Source organism: Vipera berus (assembly GCF_964194415.1).
Source record: "Vipera berus genome assembly, chromosome: 1".
NCBI lineage: Eukaryota > Metazoa > Chordata > Lepidosauria > Squamata > Viperidae > Vipera > Vipera berus.
In genome coordinates, this window is record NC_138202.1 from 340,177,481 (window position 1) to 340,200,604 (window position 23,124).

Genomic DNA, 23,124 nt, shown 5'->3' on the forward strand with positions numbered 1-23,124 from the left:
CTCATCTCGCAAGAGGTTGTACGGCTTCAAACACCAGACATTTCTTTCCAAGCTTAAAATCTCTTTATACGTAGTCACATCATGTTTGAAGCCAACATTTATGTTTTCTATTGCGTGTTTTGGGATTGCCCACAACGGCATCTTGTAATCTAGCTTATGTCTATACTTCTTCCAAACTCTCAACAATGCCTGTCTTAAAATATGCACTTTAAACACATTATCTACCTTCTTATCATACAACAAATATGCATGCCAGCCAAATAACAAGTCATGGCCCTCAAGATTTAATAATCTCTCTTGTGTCAAATTAATCCAATCACTTATTCCTGATAACGCAGCAGCTTCATAATATAATTTAAGATTAGGCATTTTAAGACCACCTCTTTCACGAGTATCCTGCATAATCTTAAGTTTAACTCGTGGCCTTTTCCCTGCCCAAACAAATTTATTGATACCCCGTTGCCATTCTTCCAAATTAGAATCTTTTTTAAGGACCGGTATCATTTGAAATAAAAATAAAAATTTAGGCAGGACATTCATTTTCACTGCTGCAATTCTACCCAGCAAAGACAATTGCAGTTTTTCCCAGCTCTCCAATTCTTTTTGAATTTCCCCCCATAACTTTTCATAGTTATTTTTATATAACTTTGTATTAGAGGGTGACAAAAACACCCCCAAATATTTGACCCTTTTAACAATCTCAAATCCAGTTAATCCTTCTAAAAGGGCCTTTTGCGATACTGTCATATTTTTGGCCAAAATTTTAGTTTTTTGTGCATTAACCTTAAATCCAGAAACATTCCCATATTGCATTATTATCTCCATCAGGTCCACAACAGAGTTTTCTGGCTGGGTCACCGTAACAACCAGATCGTCTGCAAACGCTCTCAGTCTATAATCCTGATCTCTAATTTGAATACCCTTAATTCTTTCCGAATTCCGTATTTTTACCAATAATATCTCCAATGTTAAAACAAATAATAAAGGTGATAACGGACACCCTTGTCTTGTGCCCTTCTCAATATTGCATACTTCAGTCAAACTATTGTTAACTATTATTCGGGCAGTTTGTTTTTGATATAATGCCCTAATTGGTTGCAAAAATTTATCCCCAAAATTCATTTTATCTAAGACTTTCATCAAAAATTGCCAATTCAAAGTTTTTTCAGCATCTAGAAAAATTACCGCCGCAGGGATCTGGTTGTTCCTTTTCAAAAACTCCACCACATCAACTATATGCCTCACATTATTTTTCATTTGTCTACCACTAATAAAACCGGTTTGATCCCCATGAATCACCTGTTGCAGAACCCTCATCAATCTATTAGCTAACACCTTGGCAAATATCTTGTAATCTGTATTTAAAAGTGATATCGGTCTATAGTTTTTTACTTGAGTAGCATCTTGATCTTCCTTCGGAATCAAAGAAATAAAAGCAGTTCTCCAAGACGGAGGCACCTTTCCCCCCCTCTGAATTGTCTGAAACAGTTCCTTTAACGGCTTTATCAGCTCCAATTGTAGATTTTTGTAATAAACCGCAGTCAGACCATCCGTACCTGGCACTTTATCCACCTTCAGTTCCTTAATTGCTATAAGAATTTCTTCTTCTGTTATCAATTGATTAATCTCCTCCTTTTGTTCTTGCGTAAGAACCGGGATGCTAGCATTCTTCAAATATACATCAATGTCTTTTTCATTAATCTTCTCCTTAGCATATAGTTTAGAATAAAAATCCACAAAGGCTTCCTTAATAAGATCCTGTTGAAACACAACCTTTCCCTTATATTCAATTTTATCTATATTAGAAGCCCTTTGCTTTTTCCTTAACCTGTAGGCTAGCCATCTACCTGGCTTATTAACATTGCAAAAAGTATTATGCCTAGCAAACCATAAATTGGTTGCCACTTGATCAGCCATCAACTTATCAAATTGTCCTCTTAATAGGTTAATAACCTCCTTAATCTTCACATCCAATGGGTTCAAAATTAGGGCCTTTTCTTTTTCCCTAATTTCATTCTCCAGTTCTTTCCTTCTAACTTCCAAGGTACGTCTGTATTTATTATTCATATATATCAACACCCCTCTCATGTAGGCCTTGCTAGCATCCCAAACCATGTCCATAGAGGTATCCTTATTCATATTAATTTCAAAGAAATCCTTCATCTGCTGTTTACATTCTTCCACATTTCTCTGATTTCTAAACAGATTCTCATTTACGCGCCAAGAGCGCCTATCCCTATTGTCCTTATTGATCTCTAACCACACTGGGCTATGGTCAGAAATAGTTCTTGCACAGATCTTTACCTTCTTAATCCTAGAAAAAAAAGTCATTAGTCAGCAAAATAAAATCGATCCTGGAAAAAGATTGATGTCTTTCAGAAAAAAAAGTATAATCCTTTTCATGTAGATGTGTATCACGCCAAATATCTCGTAATTCCAAATCGTCCTTCATTTCAAAAAAAGATTTAGGCAATCTAGCATGGCTCGGGACATGCTTAAAGGAACCAGCTTTGTCCATCTGTACATCTAAGACACCATTCCAGTCTCCCATAAAAATAAAAGATTTATAATCCAATTGGGTAACCTTTGTGTGGAGTAAGTTAAAAAAGTCAGCTTGTTGTTGATTAGGAGCATACAGTCCAACTAGAAGCGTTTTTTTACCTTCTAACAGCAAATCTATCATAACATATCTTCCTTGCTTATCTACTTCAATTAGTTCCGCTGTTAGAGTATTTTTAACGTAGACAACCACTCCATTTTTCTTGTTCAACGCAGAAGCAACAAATTGCGTGCCCAACCTTGAGTTCAATAAGTACTTTTGGTCCATAACCCTAATATGCGTTTCTTGCAGACAGATAACATCAGTCTTAAATTGTTTTAAATATTGAAAAACCTTCCTTCTCTTCTGTGGTGAGTTTAATCTATTAACATTCCAAGTTAAAAATTTAGTCGCCATTCTTGGCGTCCCGAAGCTTTTGGAGCACGTCTGCAATGACCCCTGTCACTTCCTTGGGCCGCGCCCCTCCCACAGCTTCACTGTAAGTACGCTTTGGAAGTTCCATAACTTTCTGCTGGTCTTGCTCTTGCTCTTGTCTCGCTCGTCTTAGGGCGGCACGCGTCATCCTCTGCTCTCCAGTAGCAGCTGATGAGACTGTAACTTGATCCCCTCCAACACCATTCTCCTCTGTCTGTCTGCCTTGAGCGTCTTGAGGCTTCCCCTCTCCAAATCCCTTTGCAGCTTCCAGAAGTGATAGAGGGGTTGCTTTTAACACATTGCTGTAAAAATCACGTGCCTAAGTCACAGTAACCAGACGATGTCTTTTACCTTCATGCATCACCACCATTCCGGCTGGAATCTCCCATCTAAACTTGATATCACATTTCTTAAGTTCCTGTGCAAGGAATGCAAAATCTTTCCTTCTCCTTAAAATCTTTGGAGGAATCTCTTTTAGAACCAGGACTTCTTGCTCAGCAACCACAAATTTAGTATCATAAGCAGCTTGAATAACTTCATCTCTAGTTGCTCTCTTTGTAAAATAGACCACCACATCTCTAGGTAACTTCCTCTGCCTTGCAATCCATGAATTTACGCGAAAGATTTTATCCATACTTCCCTCTATTTCCGATGCTGGCTGGCCCAGTACTGCTTCCAAAGCCTCAGAGATCAGCTGCTTTAAATCTTCTTTAGGATTCTCTTTTAAGCCTCTGATTCTAATAGCATACTGCATCTGATGGTACTGGACAAGGCTCAATTCTCCGTCCATTTTGTCCCTTATATTTTCATTCTCCAGTACCTTTACTTCTAATAGCAAGAGCCTTGGTGGAGCAGTGGGCTAATGCCTCCTTAAGTAACACCTGCTGCTCTATGGGGTATGCCTCACCCAGAGTACGTTCTGGACCACCTCCGGAAGCAGAGACACAACCCATCGTGAGAGGATGAGGATGGGCCTGCTTCTGGGGGTTCGCCCGGCCAAGTGGCAGTGGCAGGGCGACGATCCAGATACGCACCTACCCGACTCGACCCTCCTGCAAATTCACCATCCAGGGGACAGCCTTCCCGGAACCACCTATGACTATGTTTGTTCAATACTCTAGCATAGCACTGCACGCCCTCAGGGGTTCCCCACTCTCCTGGGTGCGACCCGCCTGCATCACATCCAATCTTGATGACGGGCCCAACCACTGGGCCTCTGAGAGATGGCCGGGCAGGGTCAGGGGCCTCCAGCATAAGCCCAACAAGAGGCCCCTGATCAAGTTCTTAGTTAAGTTTTTTGTGGGGTTAGGGAGGGGGGAGGGAGGAGACTATGGTTGCGCGGGAAAGGCACGCCTTCCAGCCACCATAACGCATGCCAGGCCCACGGCCGTTCGCGACGGCGTACAACGAGGACCAGTCGCCGATAACACCCAGTGGCGTACTGACAAACGTCCCATCCCTAGGATGGTGGGGAATGGCAGAAGGTGCACAGACAGAGGGCCGTATCGTCACCGGGAGTGTCATCTCCGCTCTGTACAGGCGGTGAGACGCTCCGACCCTCTGTTCTCCCCCGGAGGACCCGGGAGCAAAGGTGCGCACCCTCCCATGCTAAGGCTGGTCTACCTGAATGCAAGGTCCGCAGCTAACAAAGCTCACCTCATTCGTGACCTACTGGAGAGTGAGCATGCGGACCTGGCCTGCATCACGGAAACCTGGCTGGGCCCAGAGGGGGGTGTTCCTCTGGTTGACCTCTGCCCGCCAGGTTTCCAGGTACTACACCAGCCCCGGGCTCATGGGAGGGGCGGGGGAGTGGCAGTTATCATCAGGGAATCCCTTAGCCCGCGAGAGACCACCGTCCCTCAGATGGTCGGGTGTGAGTCTCTCCTACTGAGATTCGGCCCAGGGGCGCAGTTGGGTCTGCTGCTGGCGTACCTACCACCTAATCGTGCAGCGGCGGCCCTACCCGAGCTACTCGATGTCCTCTCAGGGTTGGTGGTTGAATTCCCAAGACTCATGGTCTTGGGCGACTTTAATCTACCGTCCCTGGGAGGATCGTCCGAACTGGCTCGGGAGTTCATGGCTTCCATGACGGCCATGGACCTGTTGCAAATAATTTCTGGGCCGACTCATGAGAGAGGCCACAACCCAGACTTGGTGTTCTTGTCTGGACGGTGGCGTGATGATGTCGGTGGGGGTGCCACAACTATTACGCCCCTGTCATGGACCGATCACCACCTCCTGCGGCTAGACTTCCCCCTTGCCACCCCCCACCGTGGGTGCACGGTGCCAGTCAGATGGTACCGCCCTAGGCGCCTAATGGACCCTGATAAGTTCCAGGCAGCGCTTAGGGACTCGCATGCACCCCCTGCTCACAGCTCGGCGGAAGCCTTAGTGGAAGCCTGGGAAAAGGCAGCCACGGAGGCTCTGGACCGAGTTGTACCCTTGCGGCCTCTGACCCGGCGCAGATCCCAGCGAGCCCCATGGTTCACCGAGGAGCTCCGGGAGATGAAGCGTCGGAGACGGGGCCTAGAGAGCCGTTGGAGGTCCAGTCGATCCGAATCCGACCGATTGCGACTAAGAATCCTCACCAGGTCTTATCTCGCTGCGATAAGGGTGGCAAAATCCAACTACTTTTCCACCCTCATCGCGTCCGCAGATAATTGCCCGGCTGCCTTGTTCAGGGTGACTCGCTCCCTATTAAACCAAGAGGTGAGGGAGGAACCCTTGCAGGGTCGAGCCGAGGAATTTGGTCAATATCTGCTGGATAAAATCGCTCGGATTCGAACTGGTCTGGACTCCAACTGGGCTGAGATGGAAGAACAAGACATGGACAGTCTTGTCGACGTCATCTGGGAAGAATTTGATCCTGTAACTCCTAAGGAAGTGGACAGGATTATGAGAAGGTTGAGCTCCTCCACATGCTTACTGGACCCGTGCCCTTCCTGGCTGGCCTATGCAGCTCGAGAGGCGACACGAGGCTGGTTCCTTGCGGTCATCTCTGCTTCTCTGAGTGAGGGTCACTTCCCCACCGCCTTGAAGGAGGCGGTGGTGAGACCTCTCCTCAAGAAGCCCACCTTGGACCCATCCTCTTTGAATAACTTTCGTCCAGTCTCCAATCTTCGCTTCCTTGCGAAGGTTGTTGAGAGCGTGGTGGCGCACCAACTTCCTCAGATCCTGGATGAAGCGGTTTATCTAGACCCGTACCAATTGGGTTTCAGGCCGGGCTACAGCACGGAGACGGCATTGGTCGCTCTGATGAATGATCTCTGGAGAGCCCGGGACAGGGGCCATTCCTCTGTCCTAGTCTTATTAGACCTCTCGGCGGCTTTCGATACCATCGACCATGGTATCTTGCTGCGACGCCTCAGGGGACTGGGAGTGGGAGGCACGGTTCTGCGTTGGTTCTCCTCCTTTCTCCAGGGTCGCTCGCAGTCGGTGCTGACAGGGGGACAGAGGTCGACCCCGAGGCCTCTCGCTTGCGGAGTCCCTCAGGGGTCGGTCCTCTCGCCTCTCCTGTTCAACATCTACATGAAACCGCTGGGTGAGATCATTCGCAGTTTTGGAGTAGGGTACCATCAGTATGCTGATGACACCCAGCTTTTTATCTCAACTCCTAACAATATCAGTGATGCCCTAGACGTGATGTCCCGCTGCCTGAAAGCGGTCCGGGAATGGATGGGGAGAAACAGGCTTCAACTGAACCCGGACAAGACTGAATGGCTGTACGTACCGGCAAGCCAGGAGATTCAGAACGTCCCACTGCTTAACATTGGGGACAAGTTACTTCCCCCTGTTGATAGGGCCCGCAACCTGGGTGTCCTCCTAGACTCGCAGCTCTCCCTGGAAGACCACATTGGAGCTGTGACCAAGGGGGCCTTCTCCCGGGTTCGACTAGTTCGCCAACTACGGCCTTATCTGGACCTGGATTCCTTACGTACAGTCACCCATGCCCTTGTGACATCTCGCCTAGACTATTGTAACGCTCTCTACATGGGGCTGCCCTTGAGATCCACTCGGAAGCTTCAACTGGTGCAAAGTGCGGCGGCACGGACACTCTTGGGAGCCTCCCGATACTCCCATATCACACCTCTCCTCCGTGCGCTGCACTGGTTTCCGGTTGCCTTCCGTGTGAAGTTCAAGGTGCTAACAATGACATTCAAAGCCCTACATGGCATGGGTCCGGACTACCTACGGGAGCACCTTCTGCCGATGTCAGCACCCCACCGTCCTGTGCGCTCCCACAGAGAGGGCCTCCTCAGGGTGCCACCGCTCAAGGAATGTCGGCTGGTGGCCCCCAGGGGGAGGGCATTCTCAGTGGGTGCGCCAGCCCTCTGGAACACCTTACCAACCGAAATCCGGATGGCCCCTGACCTCCGTACCTTCCGTCGCGACTTAAAAACTTTCCTGTTCCAGCAGGCTGGCCTGGCATGATAACGTTAATTGGGGTCCCAGTTTGTGTTCATTAGTGTTTCTTATTATTTTATTGTTCGGTCTGTATACCTTCCTTCCTCTGTACACCGCCCCGAGTCCCTCGGGAGAAGGGCGGTTTATAAAAACTAATAAATAAATAAATAAATAAAATAAATTAGTGCAGGTTCGCATCCCACCAGGCTCAAGGTTGACTCAGCCTTCCATCCTTCCGAGGTAGGTAAAATGAGGACCCAGATTGTTGGGGGCAATTAAGCTGACTTTGTAATAATGCCGCTTGGGGGTGTGTGAAAGCCCTAATAAGCAGGCATATACATAGAATGAAGGCTACTGCTAAGCTTGTAAGCCGCCCTGAGTCTTCGGAGAAGGGCGGGATATAAATGGAATTAAAATAAAAAAATAAAAAAAAAATATAGAGTTCTTTTGACTAAGATCCTCCACTTTTTCATCCAAACGTTGCACACATTCAGCCACACTTTCAATCGTAGACAAAATGTCTACCCTCATTGCACTAAACTTCTCTTCCATCTTCTCCTCCAATTTCTCCAATTTCTCCTCCAGCTTTGCCTCCAGCTTTTCCATCTTATCATCCATCATATCTGACATTACTTGCGATTGCTTTGCAAAGGCATCTTGTAAGTCCTTAAGCGTCAATGCCAGAGGAGGTGCAGGAGGAAGCAAAGCTTGCAACGAAGTCTGTTGCACTGGGGAAGTTCCCCCACTCCGAAGAGCTTTAGAAGTTTTAGCCGCCATCTTTCCCCACTTTCACTTGTTGCGTACTTTCACTTTAAAGCTATAAAATCCATTGAGCTAGAGAGTAAAAATAAAAGTCCACTTCACCTTGACCTCCTGTACCGCTCTGCCTGCACCTTAATACTCAAGAGTCTTTCCTTCTGGCAGGGGTGGTTGCTAACGCCTGGCTCTGCTCCAAAAATCACGGAGCAGAGACGCTGCGCAGCTCGGAGCTAACCCAGGCTTCGGGGGGGCTTAATCCTTCAGCCGCCCAAACTTTCAGCTCAGGCGGCCCCGGAGAGCTCAACCCCTACCTGGGGCCTTACCCCCTCCTCTTCTCCCGAGGAGGGGGCTTCAAATCCACCTAAACAGCTGATCGGCGCTGTTTTCGATGGATAAACACAGCTGCGGAGCGGACAGCCCGGAGACGGCTGTCTTCGGCGCCGCGTCGCCACCGGAAGGTTCGAGACTGAAATGCATTTCAAACTTATTAGTTTTCATCAGTCAGCCATACCCTTCTGAGATTCGAACCTGGGCTGATTGCACATTAGGCAGTTGTATTTACCTCTTGAGCCACAGGTATGGCTGACTGATGAAAACTAATAAGTTTGAGATGCATTTCAGTCTCCCTTAATTCTTTGTTAGTAATTTACATAAATATATATGAGCTGTCCGGTGTGACTACTGCCTGTTCGATGGCCTTCAAGATAGGCTGAAACAGGAAATAAAGATTTGCCCCATGTTTGGGGCCTAGCAAGGTAATCTAAATAGTTAAGTATTTGACATATATATGTGTGTGTGTGTGTGTGTGTGTGTGTGTGTAAGTTTGAAATGATCATATCGGTCTCCCTTTATTCTTTGTTAGCAAGCCAAAATATTTACACAAATATGAGCTGCCACTGCTGTGGCTACTGCCTGTAGATGGCCTTGGGCTAGGCTGAAACAGGAAATAAGATTTGTCCCATGTCTGAGACTAATGAAGTGTATTCTGAATGCTTAACAAACATTTTTGTTTGCCCTGTACACCGCCATATTTATTGCCCTGTACACCGCCCTGAGTCCTTCGGGAGAAGTGCGGTATAAAAATTTAATAAATAAATTATATATATATATATATATATATATATATATATATATATATATATATATATATATATATATATATATATATATATATATATATGTATGTATGTATATATATATGTGTGTGTGTGTGTGTGTATGTGTATATATATATATATATGTATATATACACATACATATATACACATACATATATATATATATATATATATATATATATATATATATATATATATATATATATACACACACACACACACACACACACACACACACACACACACACACACACACACATACACACATACTACCCAAAGTCTTGTGTCTGTTTGATGGTAACCTTCAGTTGGGTGAAATGGTTCGTCATAGAGCAACAATATTTGAATCAATGTACTTCAAACGGGCTTATTTACAGAATGCATCTAAAACCTGAAACCCATGACTCCCATGAGTCTGAAATATGGCCATTTCAATGCTGCCATGCTGCCGTGCCGCTGCACAGCCACAGTCAACCTCATCATGTAATTGTCATTTCCAGTGCTTCCTGCCAGTTTCCTGCAAAGAAAGTCAACAGGGAAGCCAGTAGCAAATTCAAAGTCATTCCCACAGGTTCTTTTCGCCCTCTCTTTGAGTAAGACAGTATTTCTGAAATGATGATCCAACAGGTCACAGGTTGCCTCCCTGAATTCTACAATAATTATTGCCTTCCAGAAAGTATTGCTCATATCAGCAGAAGTGAGGGATCTGAGTGTTCCAGTTTGGAAATGAAGGCGTCTGCTTTTCTTCTGATCAGACTTCTGATCTTTTGACAGTACATAGAGTAATAGGCAGAGATCCAGGATATGAGATATATCACTTTGCTTGGGAATATAACATGCACAAGAGCTTGGTGGTAGGAAAAAAGTTGGGTTGTCCCTTTCTCTGTATGGTTTCGAATCATCAAGAGATCTCCAACCAAACATTTCCCTTCTTTGTCTGCAGGGGGAGGTAAATGGACAGAAAGGTCTTGTTCCATCTAATTTCCTGGAAGCTTTGCCATCAGACGGAGCACAGGCAAGTGAGCCAAGCCTTGGAAAGCAGGTGAGGGAGACAGGTTGCCTGATTGGGACCCAGATGTGAAAATACTTTTTTTATCACAGAACTGGGATGCCAGCAAATGGGTGTCTTTTCCTCCATCCTTGTATTCCACCAGCCCAGATACTGAGCTATCTTTGTTTCATTTATCTATTCTTGTATGCTCCTGGCTTTCCACAGCGAGTGAGAAAAAGAAGAATCCAGTGATGCATGTGAGAAAGTCAGAGGAAGAGAGAAAGGAAGAGAGAAATCACGTAAGTCCCAGATCAAATCCTTCCAGAATGCTTTTTGTCAGTTAGTAAATCTTTTATAACTCTGAACATTTTGGTTCAGGATGAGAGCAGAAACAAAATTTTCCTTCCCATTCTGCCAATCAAGGGGCATACTTTGAACAGATGCCTAAGAATGTCTAGAATAGAATAGAATAGAATAGAATAGAATAGAATAGAATAGAATAGAATAGAATAGAATAGAATAGAATAGAATAGAATAGAATAGAACAGAACAGAACAGAATAGAATAATAGAATAATAGAATAATAGAATAGAATAGAATAGAATAGAATAGAATAGAATAGAATAGACCTTGGTGGTCTTCTAGTCCAGCTCCCTGTACCATTTCAGACAAGTGACTGTCTAGCCTGTTCTTAAAAATCTCCAGTGATGGAGCACCCACGATTTCTGAAAGCAAGCTATTCCACTGGTTAATTGTCTTCACTGTTAGGAAGTTTCTCCTTAATTCCAGGTTGCTTCTCTCTTTGGTCAGTTTCCAACCATAGTTTTTTGGCTTGCCCTCTGGTGCATTGGAGAATAGTTTGACGCCCTCTTCTTTGTGGCAGCCCCTCAAATACTGGAATACTGCTATCATGTCACCCCTGTTTCTTCTTTCCTTTAGACTAGCCAAACCTAAGTCCTGCAGCCGTTCTTCATATGTTTTAGTTTCCAGGCCTTTGATCATTTTAGATGTTTTGAATCTCCCCTCAGTTATTGCCATCCAGCAGAGCTAGTGCTTGCCTATAGCTGGTGTGAACTTGGTATAAAGCTTGCTCTTTATACCAAGGTGTCAGCCATAACTATCATTTTCAATGCTCCCTGCCAGTTTCCTACAAAGAAAGTCAATAGGGATGCTGGTAGGAAGTTTATTTATTTATTTATTTGACTTATATACCGCCCTATTCCCATAGGACTCAGGGCGGTTTATAGGGCAATTAAAACCATACAATACAAAAGTTAAAATAAATTTAAAACAATTAATTAAATTTAAGCCCAAAAGTTAAAACTTTAAAACCCAATTAAAAACCGCTCAGTCTAGGCCAGACAGCTCAAAGAGCCAAGTTTTTAGGTCCCGGCGAAATGAACGGAGGTCAGGGGCGGTCCTAAGTTCCATAGGAAGTTGGTTCCAAAGGGCAGGCACACCCACAGAGAAGGCCCTCTCTCTGGGAGTCACCCGCCGGCAATCCTTCACCGGCGGTACCCTAAGATGGCCCTCCCTGTGGGAGCGCACAGGACGATGGGGAGTTAATGTCGGCAGTAGGTGTTCCCTCAGATAATCCGGACCCAAGCCATTTAGGGCTTTATAGGTCATCACCAGCACCTTGAATCTCACTCGGAGGGCAACTGGAAGCCAATGCAGCTCGCGGAGAAGAGGTGTTACACGGGAGTATCGGGGAACTCCCATCACAACTCGCGCGGCTGCATTCTGCACCAGCTGAAGCCTCCGAGTGGTCCTCAAGGGCAGCCCCATGTAGAGAGCGTTGCAGTAGTCTAGCCGGGAGGTCACGAGCGCATGGGTGACTGTGCGTAGGGCATCTCGGTCCAGATAGGGCCGCAACTGGCGCACCAGTTGGAAGTCACTCCCACTGCTTTTTTTTACTCTTGGTTTAGGTAAGGAAATTAGAATACAATAGAATGGTATGGGAAAAATAAAGTTCATAAATATTTCCAAAATCATTATATAAGAAATGCATTGTTAACAACATGGAAGCATTTGTACACCCAAATTTAGTGGACTTTGAAAAAAATCTGGACATATAGAGATATTCTAAACTCTGAAGGAAATTTAAAATCTAAACAAGAAATGGAAAATCAGGGTATCAACTTAACATGGTGGACACATTTACAAATGCAAACTAGACATGATAAATATGTTAATATGTATGGATTTTATAAGGAACAAACTTTGTTTGATAAGACATTGTTGACTTTGGATGAAAAATTAATTAAGAAAATGTATAAATTTTTATTAACTTTAGAAATGGAAAGTGAACAAGTCAAAGAAACAATGATAAGATGAGTGAAAAATTTTGGTTATAATAATATAGAATTAGAAAAATGGCAAAATTTATGGGAAAGAAACTATAAATTGACAATGTCAACTTCCTATAAAGAAAACTTATGTAATAAGTTTTATAGAAGGGACTTGCCACCAGCAAGATTAGCAAAAATGCTTAAAAATATGTCAGATAGATGTTGGAAATGTAAACACAAGTCAGGTACGTATTATCATGTTTGGTGGGCATGTTATAAAGTAAAGAATTATTGGAAAAAGATACATACATGGCTAGAAAAGATGTTAGGAGAACATGTTGATTTCAAACTTGAACTTTTTTTATTAAGTATAATGCCAGAAAAGACTAACAAACAAAGTTTATGTTGACTTTGCATGTCACAACAGTGGCAAGAATTATATTTGCGCAACACTGGAAAAATGAAGGAATACCATCAGATGAAGAAATAATTTAAAAAATACTAGAATGCGCAGAGGTGGACAGGTTGACTATGAGACTGAAAGAAAAGGAAGAAATGGACTACTATCAAACCTGGGACTTATTTTACCCTTGGCTAGAGGAAAGAATAAAGGATTAGGAATTAAATATGTATTAAATATGTATTAGGGAGGTGGTGGCTCAAGGGATGTGGTAGCTCAGTGGGTTAAGACGTTGAGCTTGTCGATCAGAAGGTCGGCAGTTTGGCGGATCAAATCCCGAGTGCCACGTAACAGAGTGAGCGCCTGTTACTCATCCCAGCTTCTGCCAACCTAGCAGTTCGAAAGCACGTAAAAATGCAAGTAGAAAAATAGGGACCACTCCGGTGGGAAGGTAACAGCGTTCCGTGCGCCTTTGGCGTCCAGTCATGCCGGCCACATGACCACGGAGACGTCCTGGGACAAGTGCTGGCTCTTCGGCTTTGAAACGGAGATGAGCATCGGCCCCTAGAGTCGGAAACGACTAGCACGCATGTGCGGGGGAACCTTTACCTTTACCTTTTAAATATGTATTAGTGTGTAAACTCAGACAGCATGTTGGTTGAAAAAATTACTATTGTATGTATGGAAAAGATGAATAAAAAACTTCTATGCAGAAAAAAGAATAGAATAGAATAGAATAGAATAGAATAGAATAGAATAGAATAGAATAGAATAGAATAGAATAGAATAGAATAGAATAGAATAGAATAGAATAGAATTGGAAGGGACGATGCTCAAGCAGGAGAACCCATACCATATTGGATCATAGGTTGCTTAGGTGAATTCTACAATACTTATTGCCTTCTAGCTAGAAAGTATCACTGATGTCAGCAAAAAACAGGAATTTGAGTGTTCCAGCTTGTAAAGGGAGTATCTGCTTTTCTTGAGAAAGAAGTCCTGTTCCTTTGACAAGTAAATGCACTAATGGGCAGAAACCCCTCTGCATACAGCATTTGTGCTACTCCCAGATCCGTTTTGTACCCATGTGGTCACCTGTCAAAACCTTCATTCTGTAGTGCAAGGGTTATTGTTGCAAAAACAGATCTTCTGTAATATTTTTCCCTGGAGTTGCTAGGTGAACAATTTCCTGCTGGATGAAATTGCATGTTCATTCCACCCTGGGCTCTCTCTACTTCAAATGGCAACTAAGCAATCAAACCACCCTGTTCCTTGTCTTTTAGATTTAATGAAGAGATTGCTTGATAGCTCTTACTTGCAGAGTAAATTAGTTCCCACTTGCAGTAATCATTCCTATAATGATGGCACATAGAGATAAACAACACCTACATATTGTTCAAAAGAGACACTCAAAATGCCATAAAGGAAACGAAAAGACCAAAACACCTTATCACCAGCAATCAGCATGCAGATAAGTAGAGATGAACACCAAGATTAATACTAGACCAACAGTCAAGTAGTAAACAATATCCCAATCAAGGAACAACCAGCTCAGACACACAAGGTAACAGTAAATAACATATGTTGTATATAGTATGTTTTAGGTGTGTGTCATGTATGTGTTTCACTTTGAGAGCGGGCAACTAAATTTCATTTTTGATGTGTGCCGGTGTGCCCACAGTAAAAAATGACAATGAAGATTATTTTATCTTATCTAATTAAGGAACTACCAAGCATACTCCCACCAATACTGACAGAGCAAGCCAACTAGTATACAGAGTGCAACCTGCAGTAATTGTTCCACTTATTTATAAATCCCTGAACAAATGGGTAGCACTTGCAGATAGCATACTATATCAAGGGAGCCAAGTCTGATGTTTGTTATGGACCAGTTTCTGCATTTTCTCATTGATCAACTCTTAACTATTGCTCTAGGAAGCAGGCTGGCTTAAACAATTGTTAGAGATTTGGTGAATGGACATAGTAGTGATGTGGAGATGATCATAAGCAACTTTGTTAGGAGTGAACTTGCAAAGAGACAGTCAACTCAAGGCCTCACTCTCTGCATGCATTTTATTTATTATTAAATATTTTAAAGTAATATGTGAAAGAGAGATGAGCGGTGCGGTGGCATAGAGGTCCAGATGCTTACCCCACACTCAGGAGGTTGAGAGTTCAATCCTAGGCAGCGACAGATGTTTCTCTATCAGGGTCCAAAGAGAAAATATCTGCTGTAAATTTCACATAGGCATCAGGGAGAGCATCCAGCCAGTAAACACTCAGCTCCATTCAGTCATCCATCTCCACCCCAATAAAAGGGATTACAGGGTCATAAAAAGAAAAAATATGTGAGAGATAAAATATAGCTAAAAAGAATACAAAAGTCATATAGAAGTAGCAAAACACAAAACAGTAAACAAAGGATCTTAAAACATCATGTAGAGTGTAATTTTCCAATACATCATTGTGAATTATAACATACATTGTACCATTTTTAAAAACTAGCAACCACTAGTAAACTTTGTCAAGTGTACATATTAAGAACCAACATCAATATGATATAAACCCAATTGACAATATGTATAACAATAAATGTAATCAATTCTGAAAATAGATTCAAATTAGATTTTTCCATGCAGTATAGGCACACACACACACACACACACACACACAAATCTAAATTTGAATGAGATGCAAGTATTGTTATAATCCAGCAATGGTTTTTAGTTAAAACTGAAATGGATATCAGATTTATTTGTAAAATTTGAAATTATTTTGGATATTGAATTATTTATTGTTGAGGTAAAGAAATAGTGTGAGATACATGCAATATTTTGTTTCTCATATTCACTTTCTTTTTATTTCACAGTGGTATCCAGTAGATCATCTGATATACCTTCCATTTTTGCTTAGCACCTGGACCGTCCCTGCCTCAGAGTCTCAAGGCTGGGAGTCTCTTGGGCCTCTCAACCGTGACACCTGCCCTTCAGACTAAGAAGAAGAACATATTTCTGAAGGGCGGGGGGAAATTCACCCCAGGTCAAGCAAGAAGAATGGTGCTGAGTTCAGCTGCCAAAGAATGTTGCAGTAAAAAAAGGAATGAATCGTGATGTAATCCACAATGGCTTTTATTTCCATGGATTGCAAGATGTGTCAAGTGGTTTGGGAAGCAAGTATGTACTCCAGAAAGGGGGTTCTGTAGAGACATGTTACTCTCAATCTCTTCTCCAGCGTGTGGTATTGGCTGTAATGTAGTTCAGTGGATGTTCTCTTTTTATCTTTCTGCCAGAAAGTATCTTCCTAGTTTTGGAAATCAAAGCTGCTTTCTTAGGCCTTTTCTCTCAGCTTATCACTTCTCTGAATCCGGAACTTTCTTTTATCGACTCTCCTCAATCTGTTGCAAGTGGACATTTTTCCCCCCCTGGGAATTGTCCTTCCCACCCAGAAAGAATCAGTCAAGGATCTAATTTGGGTGGGGATGGCTGAAGGGTGATTGAATAGATATTACCCGGAAGTTCCTGCCTGAGTCTTCATGTTTGCCAGTGGAAGATTCACACAACTGTCTTCATGTGGATTCTTGTTTCGATATAGCAAGTTCTCTTTTTGTGGTACTCTAATGCTAAACTGGGTATCTTGTGCATTTCTGTCCCTGAGTAGAAATCAGGGCATTTACCATTTGATGATAAGTTAAGGACCTATTGATTGCCTTGAGGTACATAACATTGTACAGTACCACCTGATAAATAATTTACTGTAATACCGCTAATCATTTCTTGGACATCAAATGTGACCAACAAGCAAGTACTATAGTGCATATTACCAGACATGTCACTGGAAGGAAAAATCACAAAATTGTGTCTTACTTGTTTTGGCCATGTCATGTGGGGGAATTCACTGCAGAAAACAATTATGTTTGGAACAGTTGGTGATAAAAGGAAGCCAAGCCACCAAAGAACATAGTGGCTGGACACCGTCAAAGCTACCACTAGCCAGAGCATAGAAAAACTCAAAGAAGTTGTGCAAGATTGGAAGAGGTGGAGAGGCCTGGCCCATAGAATCGCCAAGATTTGGGCACAGTTGAATGGATAACATCATCATCATCGTCATCATCACCATCCCTAATCAGCTGGTGAAATTTTATTTATTTATTTTTACCTTTCTCACAGTTTTTCCTGGATTGCATTCAAACAGTTTGAAGCCTCTGAATATAAAATCTCATTGACATGTTGCATCATGCAACTTTGCTCCTACAAAGTACCATGCATGGGGTAAACATCACTTCTGCTCCAGATATGTTCTGGGAGCTCCCACAATGCCAGCTGAGATCTGGGTGCAGCATCTCATAAGCCTCCAAATTATCCAGCTACTCGATCTTCTAGGAAGGAGATATTTTTCCCCCTACACTACATCCCTGCTTTCAATCTTTGCTTTTTCATTAGGGAGGCTTTGAAATGCCCACTGTCTTTTGATCCACAGATTGTTACCGAGTAAAGGTGAGAGGATCAGAAAGCCAGGCTTACCCTCAGTTAGGGACTACTGACATCTCCAAATAGCTGTAACATGTCCATATTCTACATCATAACATTTATCTGATACATCGGGGGGAAAATCCCAAAAATGCTACTGTCTTGTAAAGTATGGAGATGATGTTTAGATAGATTTCTGGCTATAGATCTGTAGAATGAATGCAGCTCAAAAAGAGTTCTAACAGCCCATTTAGAACTGCTAGATATGCAAGTAAGCTTTATGTTCTCCGTAGTTATCTACACTCAGAATATAAAGATAATAAATCTCCTTGGCTATTGCCTTCAGCTATTGGCATTCACAAGTACACTACATCTGAAAGGAAGAGGTTTCATTTCATCTGACCTCAAAGGATCTCTATTTCTGTTCCATGAAGTTTTCCCTTTAACATCATCTAAGTCTGTGAGCATTAACACATTGTGTAATATAAATTATGTAATTTGAGAAGGTCTCTGTCCTGAATTTATAGCCTGTCAACAGTATTGTTGGATCACAATGTTGGTATTTTGAGTTTGGAAGAAAAGACTGTTTCAACCTTCGCTAATTCACCAGCTTCCAGATTTATTGGGACTACAGCTTCCATTCCCAACTTTGAACATTGTGGGTAAAAATCCTAAGAATTGCAATCCCAGCAACTCTGGAAAGTATCTATTTTATGGAAAGCTGCTCTTTCTCTTCTATTCCCACTGTATAATTTATAATCCTCTGGAGTTTCTGCTTCACAGTTGCCTAGAACAATTCTATCACTGCCTATTATTGACATTGAGATTGCCAGTTGATCTTGACTTAGCTTAAATGGATCATCAGTTGGGTTACATTTACTTCATTTCATAAGAGATGTTCAGCTCACCCTTAGCTTATGCCCAAGAATATATCAAAATGCAGACTGTACTGTATTATGGAAACTTTCTTTAAAATAGCTCAGAATGACATCCTGATTCTTTTCTTAGTAGAAGACTTCTTTGCCTGGATCAAAGTTGGGCCCAAAATTGGTACCATGTTCTTATGAAGTGAAATTCTGCGGGAAATGTCCACAGCTGAAGAAACAGAGAAAGGAAGGGGGGGGGGAGAGAATGGCTAAGTTGGATTAAGTTGTTGATATGTACAAGTATGAGAGTTTATCCTTTGTCCCTGGTTACTGGCATTCTAAACTAAGAAGGCAGCCCAGACTCAATCGGTGTCCTTCTCCTGTGGTCTGCCTTTTGTAAGATTTCCAGCTGCTGAACTAAGCAGTTCTAATGGTGAGGATCAGTGGGCACCATGCCAGCCCATGTGCCTACCCTGTGGGAAGGGGCACCCCTTATTCAAAGGTGACCCCTATTTCATGACAGAGATTTATGTGTGCGTGTTTTAATAAATGTGTCCCCCATTCTTGCAGCCAATGTACCTCTGCATGTTTGTTGGGAGAAGGAATCCTTTCGTTCAGTATGGATTATTGAGTGGGGATGTTGGATGAGCTATGTTTTTATTTAAAAAAACATAATTTATTATATTAAAGTCTATTTTCACACAAAAGAATATCAAGTGTTCCTTTTGGAATTTTGTTTCTTTTCTGAAGGCGTCGATGGGGGCTGAATGCAACAAATCAGTTGCCCTGATGGTGGTGATAGATTTACATTTTGCCTTTCCTGTAGGACGGATCTCCAACCCTGGCAACTTTATGACTTGTGGATTTCAACTCCCAGAATTGAGGAATTCTGAGAGTTGAGGCCCACAAGTCGTAAATTTGTCAAGGTTGGAGACGCCTGTTCTGGGAGATCAGGATGTCTATATAGCACTTCCTTCTCTGGCTGTTTCCTATCATAAGCACCGTGCACAGTAGTGCTGAAGGGAAACATTAGGCTCAAGTCATTCCAATGAGCTTCCATAGCTAAGGATAGATTTGAACTAGGGACTCCTGTTCTTACCCAATCATTATAGCACAGTGCCATTTTTCAGGGCATGGGGTGTGCGTCAAATAATGTTCTGCATCCTAGGGAGAAAGACCATGTGTATTAAATGAAGTTCTCAACCAAAGCTGGCCATAGTTTAACCACATTTATCAGCACTGGACCTGGCAAGAAAGGAGAAAGAAAAAGCCACTGTCCTCCACAGTTGTCAATGTTATTTTATATTTGTGATTCCCATGCTGTGTGACAAACAGATATTTTTGAGGCATGGCTTTTTTGATTCACTGACAAGAAATGATAAAATCACTGAGAACCGTTTTACAGTTAATTTTTCTTCGAGTGGATATGCTAAAGGTGCAGAACCACTCACATCCTTGACAATTCTTATGGAAGAATAACATATTTTATGCTGCAGTCATTCTCTTACCAGAAAATTTTTCTTATCCATAGTCTGTTTGGCTTTGTAATTCCATCAAGCATTTTATACTACATTAGTATAATTCCATTCACTTTTGTGGCTCTCTGTAGTAAAAAATATTTTCACTCTGTTCCAGACAGCTGTATCTTCTTTCTTTACATCTACTTTCCATTCATTCTCTTGGCAAATTAATTTTATCTTCTAATACAGGCTGGCTGAGGAATTCTGGGAGTTGAGGTCCACAAGTCTTAAAGTTGCCAAGTTTGAAGACCCTTGTTCTCCCACATGACTTGTCCTTTAAGTTCCTGCAATCTTTCTACTTTCAGTCTAGATTCAAAATGTTGCACAATTTTTCTCCAAATTTATCTTGGACTCTCCCATTAATAACATTCAGAGGAGTGTAATTTACAGCTTCCAGTAATACATAAATTCCCATTTTCATGCACATCTCTAACAACCTAGATAATATCAAATTCATACCACACCCTGCCAGCTGGGCTATTTCTGAACTTCCAACTCACAGGAACTCTATAAACCAGTCACCTAATCTATTGGTTGCTTAGTGAGGTGAAAGATGAGTATGGGAGTCAAATTCCCAGTTGTCATTCACCCTAACTCTGTGTTTCTAAACTTCAGTATCTTTCAGATGTATGGACTTCAACTCCCAGAATTTCCTAGCAGCATGCTGGGAATTCTGGGAGTTGAAATCCATACATCTTAAACTTACTGAGGTTGAGAAACACTGGTTTTTTTAAACTATTTGATATTTGCTTCACAGAGCTATTTTTGTATGGAGGTTAACCAGTTTTGCAGTTATTTAATGGGCAGCTTTACTGGTTTTTGGGCACTTGGGTTAGAAGAGGAAACTGGCAGAACTTTGCTAATTTCTCCACAGCTTCCAGATACCTTAAATCCTGAGGGAATACTGACAGAAAGTGGTAACAGGGTCCAGAAATATCCTATGGAGTGTAATATAGGAGAATTGGCAGTGCTTCATGACATTTACATGGACTATTCCTCTGTAGGACACAAACAAGAACCAGCAGGTGAAAGCATCTATCTATCTATCTATCTATCTATCTATCTATCTATCTATCTATCTATCTATCTATCTATCTATCTATCTATCATCTATCTATCTATCTATCTATCTATCTATCTATCTATCTATCTATCTATCTATCTATCTATCTATCTATCTATCACCTAATCTATCTGGAAAATTTAATATTGCCACCTACTTGCTCATGGCGACTCAAGGTGGCTTACAGGAAATAAAAAAAACAATATAAAAGGAATAAAAAAATAACCCCCCACCTCCCACTCTGGTAACAACACACACTCAAAACAGCCATTTAATGTCTTCCACCCCGCTCTGGGTTCCTTAGGCCTGCTGGCAGAACCACATCTTTGGGGCCTTCCGAAAGAGTGTCAGAGTGGAGGCCAGTCTAATTTCTGGAGGGATGATGTTCCAGAGGGAGGATTACCACTCGCTATTCACACAGGCTGAAATTCTTGAGCTACCTAGTAGTATGCTAGTATCTTTCCCATACTGGTAGTTGTCTACTTATAACCAATTGCTTAATGACCTTTGAAGTTATGACAGATCTCCTCAGAGCTACTTACAACCCATTTTTAGAATTATGCCAGCCAAACATTATACACATGACTGCATTTTGGGCATTTGGCAACCAGCTTATCTTCATGGCCATTTGCAGCATCCTGCAGTTACATAACCACAATTTGCAATATGTTTCGCCAGTTTCCAACATTTACTTCTGATTTCTGGCAAAAAAAACCACACAAAAAATGCTCATTGGAGAAAATGGATTCACTAAACAAGTATATTTCTTAATGACTTGCAGAGTTTGCTTAACAACTGCAGGGCTCACTTAAGGAGCATTGTAAAAATGGTTGTAACTTTCAGTCTGGTCACGTGATGCCTCAACTTACAACCGCAACAACTTATGGCTGTAATTATGGGCTCAATTTTGGTTGTAAGTCGAGAACTACCTGTACAGAACCCACTGTGCCTTTGTTACCTGATGTTTCAGGTAATTCAGAATTGATATTTGCTTCACAGAGCAAAATGGAGAGAGGCTTTATGTGGGGAAAAAAATCCTTCTGAAGGGTGGTAGGCAGCCCAGCAGCCCAAGATGAAGTCATTGGGGAAGACAGCTGCAATGACTGGGGGAGAGGGGCCTTCACTAGCCAACTGAAGTGGCGCATGACTGTACCTACAAAGAAATACAGTACTACAGGCAGACCAGACAGGGCTGCTTATGTCAACAAGAGTCAGAAAACACCACTTGAATAGAAATTAGAAATTAGAAAAAAGAAAAGCAGAGTCTACCATCAGAGTAGGCCTAGAGTAGTGATCCAGAGGGTGACGTTAATAGTGGGGAGATGACAGATGACCCCTTAGTTACCAACCTTAGTTGTTCCTGTGCTACTTGCAGCCTTCCTTGCTAATGGTAATTGTTAAATAGCGGGTTCTTTGGTGCAGGAATGAAGATGCGTAACTGAGTACAGGGTAACTCATAGTTTATTTCGTGCAGAAACTGTACTGGGGAAATGGCTGCAACTAGCCACAATATATAGTCTAGCCCCTAGGCGGCAGCCAATAGATTTGAATCAACCATTGCCAACTAGAGATAGCCAATTGCAGCACAGGAGACTTGTAGTCTGGGTTGCTGGAGAGCCGTTAGCTGCTCCAGCAACCCACGTGGTATTCCTCAAGAGCCCAGTACATAACACCCCTTCCCTCTTAGAACAGACCATAATAACACCAATTAGTCTCATTATCCAAACACACTAAAGTGATAATAATAAAAAATAAAAAACAATGTAGGTTACAATGTTATTAAACAACGTCTGAATGAATAGGCTTCAAAGATGACACTTTTAGACAGTTACATCATAGCACTAGTTTCTGTAGTATAGTGGCATACAGGAATTACAACAATATATAGCTCTTTATTTTACCATGTAATCTGCAAGATATGAAGGAGGCTTGTGTGCCCTAGAGGAACATCTCGGAGTTCCCATAACCTTGTGGTCTACCAGCTTACCCAGTGGGCTGGGTAGACTTGTGTCCCTTTGTGCTCCTGAGTCAAGGGGATTCAATGCACTCTGGCTGGCCTCTCCAGGTTGGCCCACCCGAGAGTCAGACTGTTTGGCAGAGTGGGCACAACGGTTGCTGAAGTTCGGTTGGCTTGCTCCTTCAGGGAATCCATGTTGCATTCCAGGGTTCCCCAGTTCTCCCTCCGGTTCCACCTCAGTTAAGAAGGAAAAGTCCTGATAGTCCATGTGAGGACTGGCTTGGCCGCAAGTTTGAGGACCTTGGGAGGGACTTATGA

The 23,124-nt window shown here is 42.5% G+C and overlaps 1 protein-coding gene across 1 annotated transcript in view; it reads left to right on the forward strand.

The window, feature by feature from the left end:
• Positions 1-10,498, forward strand: part of TSPOAP1 (TSPO associated protein 1) — a gene marked incomplete at both ends in the record, with an annotated part of 99,886 nt that extends 89,388 nt beyond the window's left edge. The window contains 2 exons of the mRNA XM_081346746.1: positions 10,199-10,297; positions 10,472-10,498. Coding sequence (XP_081202872.1) covers positions 10,199-10,297; positions 10,472-10,498 — 126 coding nt within the window. The remainder of the gene's footprint in view (positions 1-10,198; positions 10,298-10,471) is intronic.
• Between the last annotated feature and the right edge of the window lie 12,626 nt (positions 10,499-23,124).